Source organism: Haliaeetus albicilla, chromosome 8 (assembly GCF_947461875.1).
Source record: "Haliaeetus albicilla chromosome 8, bHalAlb1.1, whole genome shotgun sequence".
Lineage (NCBI taxonomy): Eukaryota > Metazoa > Chordata > Aves > Accipitriformes > Accipitridae > Haliaeetus > Haliaeetus albicilla.
Genome location: NC_091490.1, coordinates 6,637,453 through 6,649,620, shown reverse-complemented (window position 1 = coordinate 6,649,620; position 12,168 = coordinate 6,637,453). Strand labels below are relative to the sequence as shown.

Genomic DNA, 12,168 nt, shown 5'->3' with positions numbered 1-12,168 from the left:
ACATAAAATCAGCAGGTTGCTTTCCTTTCATTTTGGCAAGATAATAATTCTTATAAATGCTATTTTAATACAGAACTCTGTACACAGTTTATGTTACAATCCCACCATATGTTACATAAAATGCTAGAGTAAACTGAGTAAGTTTTAGAGAAAAGAGTCTTTACTATCCCTCATTTTCTTTCAATTCTGAATAAAGGAGAAAATGGTAATAGACGTGAAACTGCATCCACATACAAATCTACATCTCATTCCAAAAATTTATTTTGAAATTGCTCTGTCTTCTCTGTGTGATGGGCTTGCTAACAGTGTGTGATAAGCTAACGCAAATGTATATATAAACACATAATTGGATTGGAATAGCAGAATTCTTTGAACTGTCTGCAGAAATAAATATTTACCTCACAAGCAAAGTAAAATGTTCACTTTTCTCTAAAAGCAAGTCTAGTTATGTTTGAAACAAACTATATGGAGAGTATAATAAGTCCTGAATGCTTAGTTGAAATTTGTTCAAAAGAAAAATCCACATGACTTTGAAAGTCATGGTTTATTAATGGAGAAACAGTTACAGCCCATGGCTGGTATACCTTTTTCGAGAGAGATAAATTTAAGTATGTTTGAGTAAATGTCTCGAATAATAGCATTATGTGACTCAGAATAGAAAATTACTGGGGAAAATGTACATAGCCTACCTTTCTCCTCCACTGCTTAAGTATCCAAATGAACTCCGATTGTGTATCTATGGAAAGATAGAATTACAGATTTTTAAAATGTGTCATCCATTCTCTTTCATTCTACAGCTAAATGCACATCATCAACGTACAGCAAAAATATGGAACATAAAATTAGGAATATATTATCTGTCTGTATTTAATACAGAGTCAATGTTTAGAATGATTACAGGAACATCAAGGCCCCGGCACAAGTGAGCAGGACTGCATTTAAAGAGTAACTTCTGTTGAAGACATCAGACAACTGTTAAAAGAGTAACTTCTATTGAAGACATCAGACAACTGATGTTCCTTTCTGAACTAGGAAGAAATGGTAACATTTTCAGGCCAAATTTTCAAAGATACTTAGCCACAATACCTACATGCCCATGCACATGAAGTTGGCCTTCTAGGCAGCGCTTTAGAAGTCTTCTGAGGAAAATGGTCTGCAACTGATGACAGGGAGCTGATTACATTCACATGTGTGTTTTGTTGCCTCCCACTCACAAAAGGAGCAGCTGTGCATGCAATCCAGCACCCAGTTTCTACAGAGCACTAAGGTGGTCTCTACTATGTGGCCTGCTGTGTGTCCAGGCAGATTCGGAATTGCTCCTGCACAGGATCACTGAATGCATGGGTACAAAGGCATGGCTGATTGCCCCTCACAAAAAGCAGGTACCAAAGACTCAGTCTGCAACTGGGTAGCAAAATCTGCAGGCTGGGATTGCTGCTGTGCTGGGTGGTCTAGGGATTGTGTGCATTTGAGGATTTGGGTCTGAATTGCTTTTGAGAGTAAGTCTGGGCTTGTGTGCTGGTATTGCACTTATAAAAACTTCTCCCCAGGAGATGAAATCCTACTGGAAACCTGCAAGACCCAAATGCAACGTCCTACTGGGTCTTTTGCAAAGTGAGAAGCCTGAATCTGCGCTGAGCCTTGGGGGGCTTGCAGAGCACAGGGGCTGGCTGCTCACTGCTAAGGCAAACCAGACTGTTGCCAAATCTCTTAAAGGCCCTGCTGTGCTGGGGCCTCACCCGCCCAGATGTTGAGGGGTGCACCCAAGTCTTGCAGGAAGGTTTGCTCCAAGGGAAGGGCTTCTGCAAGGCTGCTGCGAAACATGCTCTGTTGCGTATTAGAATTGTTTCAGAGCAGCAGCTAGATGTTACCTGGTTCTCTTGAAACTAATTGGTAAAAAACTTGACACCTACTTGGGAGTTTATTTTTATGGTATTCTCTTTAATGTAGAAGAAGCTATTGGCATCTCAGGATTTTAAAACAGAATTAGCTATTGCATATGTGAGAAAAATCAGCAGCGTCGTGCCTTACATTGCAAAGTAGAGAGTTTTCTCCTGGGAGTGGGCTACTGTGTAAACCATGGTTTTGTAGCTACCAGCAGTAACAAATAACAAGTGCTTTCTAAGCAATACTGGAACTGGAGCATTCCTGTATTTCTAACTGTAAGTCTGTCTTTGTTTCCAGAGAAAAAGGAATTCCGAGAAAAGGAGACAGGTCTTTCGAATGACATACGCTTTCTGCCTTCATCTTAGTACCTTGGTTTGAAAAACAGAATGATGAAAGTTTGTTTTTTTTCTGCTGAGGCAGGCACTCCTCCTGATCAAGAGAAGCACGCTGCAAATTGGAAACAAAACAGAACTGAAATTCTGTGCATATTAAAAGCAAATGCACAAGAGGTAAGAAAGTCAGTGCGGATATTAAAGTGCCAAAAGGAAAAACTATCGCTTAAGGCAGTACCGAAAGGGACACTGCATTTCTCTCCCATGCACACCCTACCTGTCCAAAACTCCCCATCTCTGCATGCTCCAGCACCGGGAAATGCACTAAAAGGTGCAGCATGTTCCCCCCTGCTCTTGCAGACGCAGTCCCCTCTCTCCCTCCTCCTCCAGCCCCCCATGGCTGAGGTCTGGCTCCAGCCTGCACCAGGGGGAGCTGGGCAGGTACAGCCATGGCTGGCTGAGGGAGGGGAGGCCTGCGGGGCCAAGGCGGCTCCTGTGCCACAGGCTCCCCAGAGCAGGGCACTCCCCACCCGCCGCCATGGGCTCTCCTGCCCCGCCTGCCCAGGTTGCTACATGCCGGGGCAGCAGTGGCCATGCCCGGTATAAGAGCCCTGAGGAGGCAGCCCAGGCGCGCCCCGGGGTGGTTAGCCGGGACTGGTGTGCCATGGAGGCTGAGGAGGCCACGGCGGCGAAGGCGACGCTACGGACACCCAAGTGCTCCCGCTGCCGTAACCATGGCTTTGTGGTGCCGGTGAAGGGCCACGCTGGCCACTGCCGCTGGAAGCTCTGCCTGTGCGACAAGTGTGCCCTCATCACTGAGCGCCAGAAGATCATGGCGGCCCAGAAGGCCCTGAGGCAGCAGGTGCCCGACACTCTGGCTGGGGCAGCCGCAGGGCCCGCTCCCCCAGGCGAAGGCTCTGGGGTGGCCACAGGGGCGGCCAGTGCCCCCGAGCAGAGCGGCCATGAGGGGATGAAGGGCGCCCAGCCCGCCAGTAGCAGCAGCAAAGGCACGGCATGCAGGGCACCACCGCTGCCTCCCAGCGGCCCACCCTTCTGGGACTACGGTAAGGGCCTGTCCCCAAAGCCTCTTCCCCTGTCCCGCCATCTTTCCTTCTGCCTTCATCCTCTTCCCCCCATGAAACACGTGCCGCATGGGCAGTTGCACCTGCTGATTCCTCAGGCTCCAGCTTCCCAGAGAGCCATTCCCGCTGTCTCTCCCTCTTTCCTTCCTCAGTGGACGCACGTACTCAGCTTGCATATTGAGTGTGCAACCCTGCGTGTATTTTCCCTTTTGCACGGTCTGCCAAGCGGGTCACGTGGCTCTGCAGCGGCAGGAGCAATGTGCTCAGCCTCGCCACTCATTGCAAAGTTGAAGCTTAAGCAAGTGGCTTCTCTCTGAGAGGGAGATTGGTCAGGGAGAGAAACCAAACTGTGATCCACTGTCCACTGTGGGTGATCATGCATGTTTCTCTGAGTGCTGTGTCACTGTTTATAAATTCACAGGCACAAGCCTCCAGCAACAAATGTGCTAAAAAACTCAGCGATGGCAGGTAAATGGGGAAGTTACTGCTGCAGTTGCCTGAAGCAAGCATTTTATGATAGCACTGTAAAAGAAAGAGACTTTTTGGCCTTAATTCCTGTAGCAAAGATTGAACTTGGCTGGGATCACTTGGTGTAAAAGTGCATTTGGTATTTAAGAGCAGAGCATAGATTTTGCAGGTGGAATGGTTGTATGGTCTGTCACCTCTTAAATTGCTTCCTTTAATAGAGTCTTTCATGTGACTTGTCTAGTTTATTACTATTTATTACAGTAACTTCATACTATCATTATTTACTATAGTAATTTTACAGAAATCCCTACTGACTGCAGTAGTCATTAGTCTGAACCTCTGGAGAGTTGGCAGCCTGCAAGACAAAACGCTGTTCTGAGAAACCCAGAGGAAAGATGCATTTCAGACATCTCTAGTTCCCACCTAATCTGTCAATAACTGATCCCCCCCTTTTTAGCTTTGTTTCATAAGAAGATGATGTTTATGGATGATGCTAGCTGTACATGTGCTTGTCAGTCTTTCCCTTAATAGCATCTTTAATCTGCTGACCAATTTAAAAAAAGGTTAGGGACAAATAGTATAATTCTAGTACTCCAGAAGTCGGCCTACTCTAGAAGCAAATTCTTCCACTTCTCTACTAACGGGAGGATGTGCAGACAAGAAAGACCCTATTTGTATTCAGACAACCACTCTTTTTTTAAGACTTCAGAGAGGCCATATAAGATTCCAGATGCAAGATAAAAGACAAAGGAAGTAACTGATTCCTGCATCTGAAATTGCCTGTGTATGTCCCTAAAACTGAGCCTTTGCCTGTAAATTAACTTAAGAAGTTACAGATAGGACTAAAGTTAGAACTCTATTATTTCTGTAAATTTTTGTTTTAAGTTCTGCTAGAGTTAAACGTCTTAAGGTAGGTCATTTTGCTGTTGCTGGTGTACAGAAAGAGTAAGATTCTGCAGCCAGTGCTTTACTAAGGACTAGCTTCACAATGCACAAGGCAGAAAAGAACGCAGATCATTCTGCATTACAATATCATCTGCTGCACCTTTCCTTATTTCCCTAAAAAATCACAAAATAGATTCATAAGGAGCTAAGCATAAAACCAAAGGGCCAGTTTCTCCTGCCTGAGAGTGGAATTTGGTCCTGCAGCTACTTCTACTGAACTCCGTAGAATTACATGCATACTTTTTATTTGTTCTTTTCTCATTGTTTCCTAGCTCACCCTGCTTTTCCTCCAGAATATATGGTCAATCCAGAATACCTGGAGAGAGAACCTCCGAAAGTGTACCCTGGGTGTTCTGGGATATATCCTTACCACCCATTTCCCATGGGATTTCCCCTAAATGAGTCAAGCTGTAAGGGAGCACCATCACCTCCAGGGATATCACTTCAGAGAGGTTTCCGACACATTCCTAGCAACTATGGGCCAGGGAATTCAGCTTCTGTGTCAGTAAGTAGCAGTCTTTTAATTACCTGTGGAAATACTGCTGTCCTTACTTTTAGCTGTCTTCTTCCTGTTAAGGTACCCATGCAAAGTTATCCTGCTTATCAGTTACTTCAGCACAACATTTTGATATATTTTACTGAATAAAACATTAGCAAATGGTGATGTTAATAGTCTGACCTGAACCCAGAAGAGCAAACCCATGCACTTGCAAGGGGCCAGATTTTGTGAAGTGTTTTGAGGCTTATACATCCTGCTAACATCTGCAACAGCCTCTTGGAATGACAACAGCTGGACACTTAATATGGTCGTGTTGTACCAGCGTAGATGGCACAGAATGCACATTGGGAGGTTCCTCTTCTTCCATGCAGGTCAGATCTAATGGGGAGGGAGAGTGTCAGGGCTTGACCAAGGCACTGCAGCTGCAGAGAACAAGATAAAATCAGCTTCCATGAGGAAGTGAATCAGCATGGTTGGATATTTCTGGTTTGAGACATTTGGTTTCTCAAAAACAGTGGAAAATTGTTGTGGTTAACAGAAGTTTCAGATGAAAAATAATGTTTAGCATCGTAGGGCCCACCCCTTCAAACCACACAGACATGGTAAGAAACAAGATGCTAAATTGCCTGTCAGTTGTAATGGTGTGTGGTGGCACTTCCAGTTCCTTTCTGTGCTGTCGGTCATGTTGGTTTAAAGTGGTGGTGTCCAGTTTTTGTACCACAGTTGGGAACTTGATCAGATTCCCACCTGCCATGCGCCATTCTGTCTGCATTGAGTACAATTCATCAGTTCATGTTAAGGTAGAGTGATCTGCCTCAAGACTACTAGATTTATTATGCTTTCATAAAAATACCCTGTCGCATTTTAGGGGTTATTGAGAAAGAGGGTGGCTAGCAGCAGTCTGAGGTGCAGATAAATTATCCTGGTGGGCTGGATATACACAGGTTGAGAAATGCCTTGTCTAGACCATCACTGCATGTGGTTTTGAACTTAATTTTTAACTGTCCTGAAACAGATGGAAAGATGTCATACAAGTTCTATCTGTACCAGGGTGCATGGCCAGATCCAAGAGAAATCTCCTATTTCTCTGATGTTAGTGTTTCTGAGGGACGGAAATATATCTCCTTGCACATGGAATGAGTTTTATCATGCTCCAACAGGTCTGGTAATCACAGAAGACCAGGGCTGTGGGGCACCCTGTGGTGCATACCAGCCCCTCAGTGTAGGTAGAGCCACTCACCTCACTGGGCTCAGGGGAGAATCCATAACGAGCAGGGAGGTAGTGGCAAGGAGCATTTTCCTAGGTTGCCTCTCTGTGGCATGAAGGCTTCCAGACTTGTTCAGTGGCAAGTGCATTGGGTCAGTGGTGAAGGTAAGCTTCTCCTGGTTTAAACCAACTGCTCTAATGAGATGCCAGAACAGGTGATGAGGACTTAGAAGGTCAGTTTCAGCTGAAACATGGTCTGAGAAGCTGCTACTTCTCAGTTTCAGCATGTTACCCTCTGCACAGGCTTTGCGTGTGCTAATATGTGCCCAGATGTGGCAGCATATGGCCACAAAATGGACAAAAAACGTAATATTCCTGTAAAAATTGAAACAGAAATTGTTTGATACTGCAGATGTATCCTGGAGAGAGTCTTTAGATGGAGGATGCTTTGCTTCATGTGTTTCTGCAGATTCCAGATGGAGGTGGAGATTTCCATCAAGGATACTACACTCCTCTGCCTCAGTTCATCCCACCAAGTTTTCTGCCAGGGATTCATTACATTCCACCTCCCCTTTCACTGAACATGTTGGCTGAAACAACCAAGGAAGCACATGGTAAGGAAGTATGACATGAGCCCTGGGAGATCCAGTTTTAACCCGGTTTCAGTATCTAACCACAGAGGTGGAAAGCCCAAGAGACCCTGATTCTAGCTAGTTTACAGGGGTTCCCAGATCCCTGTGATGGAGTCAGGACTGAGATCCTGAAGTCCCAGGACAAATTGCCAACTTGTACAGCTCTGGGAAGGGCTGATTTAAGGGAAGCAGCCTGACATGCTTGTGCTTTCCAGCTGACAAGCACCTCAGTCTCATGCAGACATTGAAGGCCCCAGGACTCGGAGCTATTCCAGAATATGATCTGTTGATGTTCTCAAAATGCAACTAGTTTTCTAAATAGCTAGTTTGCAGGACATATTTTTTAAATTATTTGGCTCTTGTTGCAATTTAGACAAAATGTTAAAAAAAATGCGGACTAACATGTAGCATGAAATTTCTTGCTCATCTGAAAATCCTACATTTTAATTGCTGTAAATGAAAGACTGAATCTTCAACATCACAAGTTGCTTTACGGAATCTCACAGGATTTAAAATTTCTGGCATAGGTTAAGTCTTTGTGCCCCTCTCTTTTGGGTCTCTTTCATGTACTGTGCCTACATGTGGACATACTTGTGATTATATTTGCAAGTTTTTCATTTGGCTGCATCTAGCTTTGACCACAAGAGGGTAGAGCTGCTCAGAGAATTAACCGTTAGCACTGGATGAGTGAATAGGCAGTTTTATTTTAAATTCTTCTTGAAAATGCAGATAAATAAATACAACTTCATTTCTTTTCTTGAACATGAGAATAAAAAATTGTTAATCTGATTGTTTATGAAACAGATTACAATAATTGCCCAGTGAAAAATCAAATCTCTTGTATAAGAGGGAGGAGAAATAGAGGAGTATAATTATCTCATTTGAATTGAAAAGATGTTGATGGTGGGTACGTGGGACAAAAGATAAGTTGGGGTTTTTTTTGGCCTGGTTTCTTAACAACATAAGGCTCATGCAGTCTTATTTTCTGTTAATGTCAGTCCTTTCATAACTTTTCAACCCATTAGTTATTTTCAGCCAAACATATCTGTTGTGATCACAGGCCTACACAATATTGATCTGCAAGGGAAACAGATGCCTCCCACAAAATGGTTTGTTTGCAGCCATGTCGTGGTGTTTGGCTGGCTGTCAGCTTGCACTCAATTCCTGACTGACATGTGTGTACCTTGGCCAACAACCAAGTGCCTGCCAGTCAACCCGCAATGAGCACATATCTCCAGAGCAGTCAGAGCATACCTGCTACTTGTCTGGCTGGAAGGCCAAAGAAAAGTAAGCAGGAGATATGGTGGACAAAGGGAATATGAAGAATATGGCAGTGTGAGGGGTGTACAGACATCATAGAAAGGTGAAGTTATTTTAAGATACTGACAAAGGCATTAGGACTTTAATGCAGCATGTAGAAGATAACTCGTGTGCTGGAGGTAAAATAATGAGCTGAGTTTGAGGGGAAGAGAGGAGGATGAGAGCTGGCAGACAAACCAGAAAGTCTATGTGAGGATTAATGGGTTTTGTGATTTGGGGGGACAGAAGATCTGGGGGATACTGCAGTGGCAGAGAACATGTAGGGAGCTGCAGCTATTCTGTTGGAGTGTGTGGGAATGGGAAGGAACTGGGAGTAGCAGACAAATGGGGGACACGGAGAGAAGTAGTGGTATTGTGTGAGGAGAACAGAGGAAAACCAGTCCTGTATTAGTGGAGTGAAGTTGTACTGGCAAACAATCATGAAAACAGGCAACTGGATAGAGAAGAGAGGTCATGAGAGCACCCCCCCAGAGAGCAAAATGCCATCTAATGACCTCAGCCATTACTACGCACTAGGGAATTCACAACCCAGGCACAAAGCCATAGGAAACAATGCATCATGGATTGTGCTGCTCAGAGAACAATCCAGTTTTCTTAGCACTACGGAGAAAGTACAAATTAATTCCACTACATAGCATTTGTGCTCCAGGATATGTAGGAATTTGCAATTGTGACCCAGTGAGGGGGGATACTTCTGCATGAGGTCATACACAAAATAGCCTGCCAGTAGAAGATGCAGATGTAGAGGGAAGCTACAGTGAAACTAATAATTCTTTGATTCTTGTATTCAAGATGCTTGAAAAAAAGAGAAAAGCTGTAACATTCAGTGCATGGGGATGTGTTAGGATTGCATCATGTCCTTTTTCTCAAGAAAGGAACTGACTCAAACCTGCAGTTAGAATTGGGAACATCTTTCCTCCAGGGAGACCTCCAGAATTGAGGTGAAATGGGCTTTCTGGCAAAACTGTTGCAGGAAAATGGATATAGAAAACTCTAGCAGGGGACAGCTGGTGAGAAGAAATGTCTGTGACTTCTGCCCCAAAGGGAATCTGAGATGAAGGCAAATTAAAAAAAACCAAACAACCAAGTCCTGTCTGAAAAAGATTTTTCAAGGCTAGAATCTTCTACCAGATTTGAGTCAATAGTTGACTGCAGTTGAATGACTGAGGCCAGTTAGGTTTACAACGGTGATGTGAACTATAGGCCATGTTGTTACACAATTTCATGCAGTATTGACTAGTAATATTATGGAGATTTGACAAAAACACAAGGTACGTCCAGTAAAACAGCCAGTCCAGCATCTGAGGATAAAGCCTGATTGCAGATTGTTGGTTTTCTAAAAGAGCAAGCTACAGGAAAAACAAACAAAAAACAAAGTTGCCTGTGAGGAAATGAGAGCGCTTTTCATGCAAATTGGCAAGTAAATACTTTATAAAATAAAAATCCCTAGTTGGATTTGAAGAGGGGATTATATAGTTTGTCAAGGCCTTTGAGAATTCACAGGAGTGTTAAAAAGGCATGGCGTAGGTTCACTATGGTTAAGTGGGCAAGAGTCTGCCTCATAATTCTACTCCAGTGCAGCTTCAACACTTGCCATCTTGAAGCACTCTTGCTACATTTCTTCAAGCATGGCTGAAACGATCAACTGCTGTCTGAAGTGCAATATCTCAGTTCAGAGAGCTGCAGCTCTTGATATCGTGCACCTTTGAATTAACTGGGTTGTAAAATAAACAGGATTGACAAAAGTAATTTTGCATTGAGAATTTACCTCTGGAAATGTGATTGATACCAGGTGTAATGCAAACTGAAATACAGGGTTTGGGGTTTGGGGCTTGTTTGTGTTGAACTCTGACCTTTTTCTATTCTTCATTTTTATTTCAGCTACTGAAACTGACAGTCAGGATTCAGGGATGGTTCGTGAACCTGGCCAACCATCTTCTTCCCCAGAAAAAACAAGTAGAGACCAATCTGATTCTAAACAGTAGATGGGCTGGAGAAGAGCTGAGTAGCAGGCAGTGCTGTTTTCATTACTGAGGAGAGTGTTAGTTAATATGAGGGTAGAGTGACACTTAGTCACTGAGCAGCCACAACAGCTAGAAGAAGGGGATTAGTCCCCTGTCTCACTTTATGATCATGTTAGAGCTACCAGGCTCACAGCTCTGCCTTGCTAGCACTGTAAAGCCCTTGTTCCTAAAAGAGGTTTTCCAGAGCCATGGCAATCCCTTCCCCCTTAAGCAGGTGGAAGCAGCAAATGATTATGACTCTGAATTTGTTTCCTTTGCTGAGGTTAGATGGCTCCCTGGCTTCAGAGTGAGGTCTCCGAGCCACGTACATTCTGTAGCCTTCTCATGTTCATGTCAATAGTAAAAAATGTGTTGTTTGTATATCAATTTGCTGTAAAGGAAACCTCGTTCTGAATATTATGGAAGAGTTAAATGATGTGGACCCTGAAGACTGAGTGAGAAAGGATAGGAAGACAGTCTGGGTTGCTGATTTACTTGGCTGCCTAAGAACATGATTCACTGGATTCAGCAGGGTAAGGGAACAGTAGGTACTCAGTACACCTGTCAAGAAGGGTGTGGGAGGAATTTGCAGAAAGGTCTGATACAGGCTGAAATCCAGTGCCTCTGCATTGTTTTCTGGGTCAACTGCCTTTAAGGCACCTTTCGTTCAGGTTGGGGACAGACTGATTTGGAATCGCTTCATGTCACACAGTCTTCAGGATTTTGAATAGCGCTGATGGGTTATACATAATTTCAATGTTTGAATGTCCTTGATGGTTTATACATGATTTCAATGTTGCTTAACTCAGTACTGCTGAAACTAAACAGTACTATTTGTTTCTAAAGGGCCCGTGTAGACAGCTTTATACATGTGTATTGGAAGTGCACTGTGGCGTATCAAAGGTGTGGAGGGATTGCCCAGGAAACTAGGACAAAACACCATTCAGCATAATAATTAGTCAAATCCATACATAGTATAATTTTCAATGATAATGTTTAATTAAAAATGAAAAGTACATTCCTGTACTGTTTTGCCTAGAGGCATTGGTTTTGTATTAAGTGGATCAGTTATTAATGTTTGAATAATTTCGGGGGGACTTTTGTATAATTAAAAGATACATTAAATTGTTGGTATGGTTTTGATGATTTGAGGCTTGTGTATCTACGCGTAATTTTTCTAGCCAAATGTCAAGTGTTGCCCTGAAAAGCTCTGTGTAACAAACTGGTCTGGAGAGACATCTAGGCTTCAGCATTTTTCTTCTACAGCTTTTGACTGCTGCTGTAGAGGTGAGCACAGTAAAATAAACATTCTTCTTTTCTGCTACGTGTACTAATAATTCTTTGCTCGACGCAAGATGTAAAGAAATTATACTAAGCTGAATTTTTTTTTTTAATGTAGTAGATGATCTGCTGGAATGCTTTCCAGCACACAGGGTTTTGGGGGACAGTGAATGAAAGTGGCAAACTTAGAACTGCCAAGAGGAAAAACTGAAAAACACATGTATCTATAGAAAATAATCTGATGTACAACTTGTTATATACTAGATTTACAAAACCATCTCTGCTCCTAGGAATGTCTCAAACCTGCTCTTAAAACTGCTGTCTGGTTGGGAAAATCTGGATACTTCTTTAAGGTGTCTGGATAGAGCAAAGCTCTTTTCAAAATAAAATAATCTACAAATAGAAATACCAGCAGCACCCACAAAGCAGGTTCCTCTGTGGATGGAGGCTTGTTTTTTATATATATAATATAATGATTTAAGGAGATAATAATGTACAAGATGAACAGCTGA

The 12,168-nt window shown here is 43.2% G+C and overlaps 1 protein-coding gene across 1 annotated transcript; it reads left to right on the top strand.

Annotated features, from left to right (window-relative positions):
- The first annotated feature begins 1,094 nt into the window (after nucleotides 1-1,094).
- DMRTB1 (DMRT like family B with proline rich C-terminal 1) lies at nucleotides 1,095-11,940 on the top strand. Its single transcript, XM_069788339.1, has 5 exons — nucleotides 1,095-1,382; nucleotides 2,185-3,283; nucleotides 4,987-5,219; nucleotides 6,890-7,034; nucleotides 10,254-11,940. Exons 2-5 carry the CDS (start codon nucleotides 2,758-2,760, stop codon nucleotides 10,355-10,357), a joined length of 1,008 nt encoding a protein of 335 aa, XP_069644440.1. The 5' UTR covers nucleotides 1,095-1,382; nucleotides 2,185-2,757; the 3' UTR covers nucleotides 10,358-11,940.
- Nucleotides 11,941-12,168: the final 228 nt, after the last annotated feature.

Coding starts and splice junctions, on each gene's coding strand:
- DMRTB1 (XM_069788339.1), top strand. CDS start 2,758: ATGGGCTCTCCTGCCCCGCCTGCCCAGGTTGCTACATGCCGGGGCAGC. Junction 5,220..6,889: donor GGAATTCAGCTTCTGTGTCA/GTAAGTAGCAGT, acceptor GTGTTTCTGCAG/ATTCCAGATGGAGGTGGAGA. Junction 7,035..10,253: donor AACAACCAAGGAAGCACATG/GTAAGGAAGTAT, acceptor TTTTTATTTCAG/CTACTGAAACTGACAGTCAG.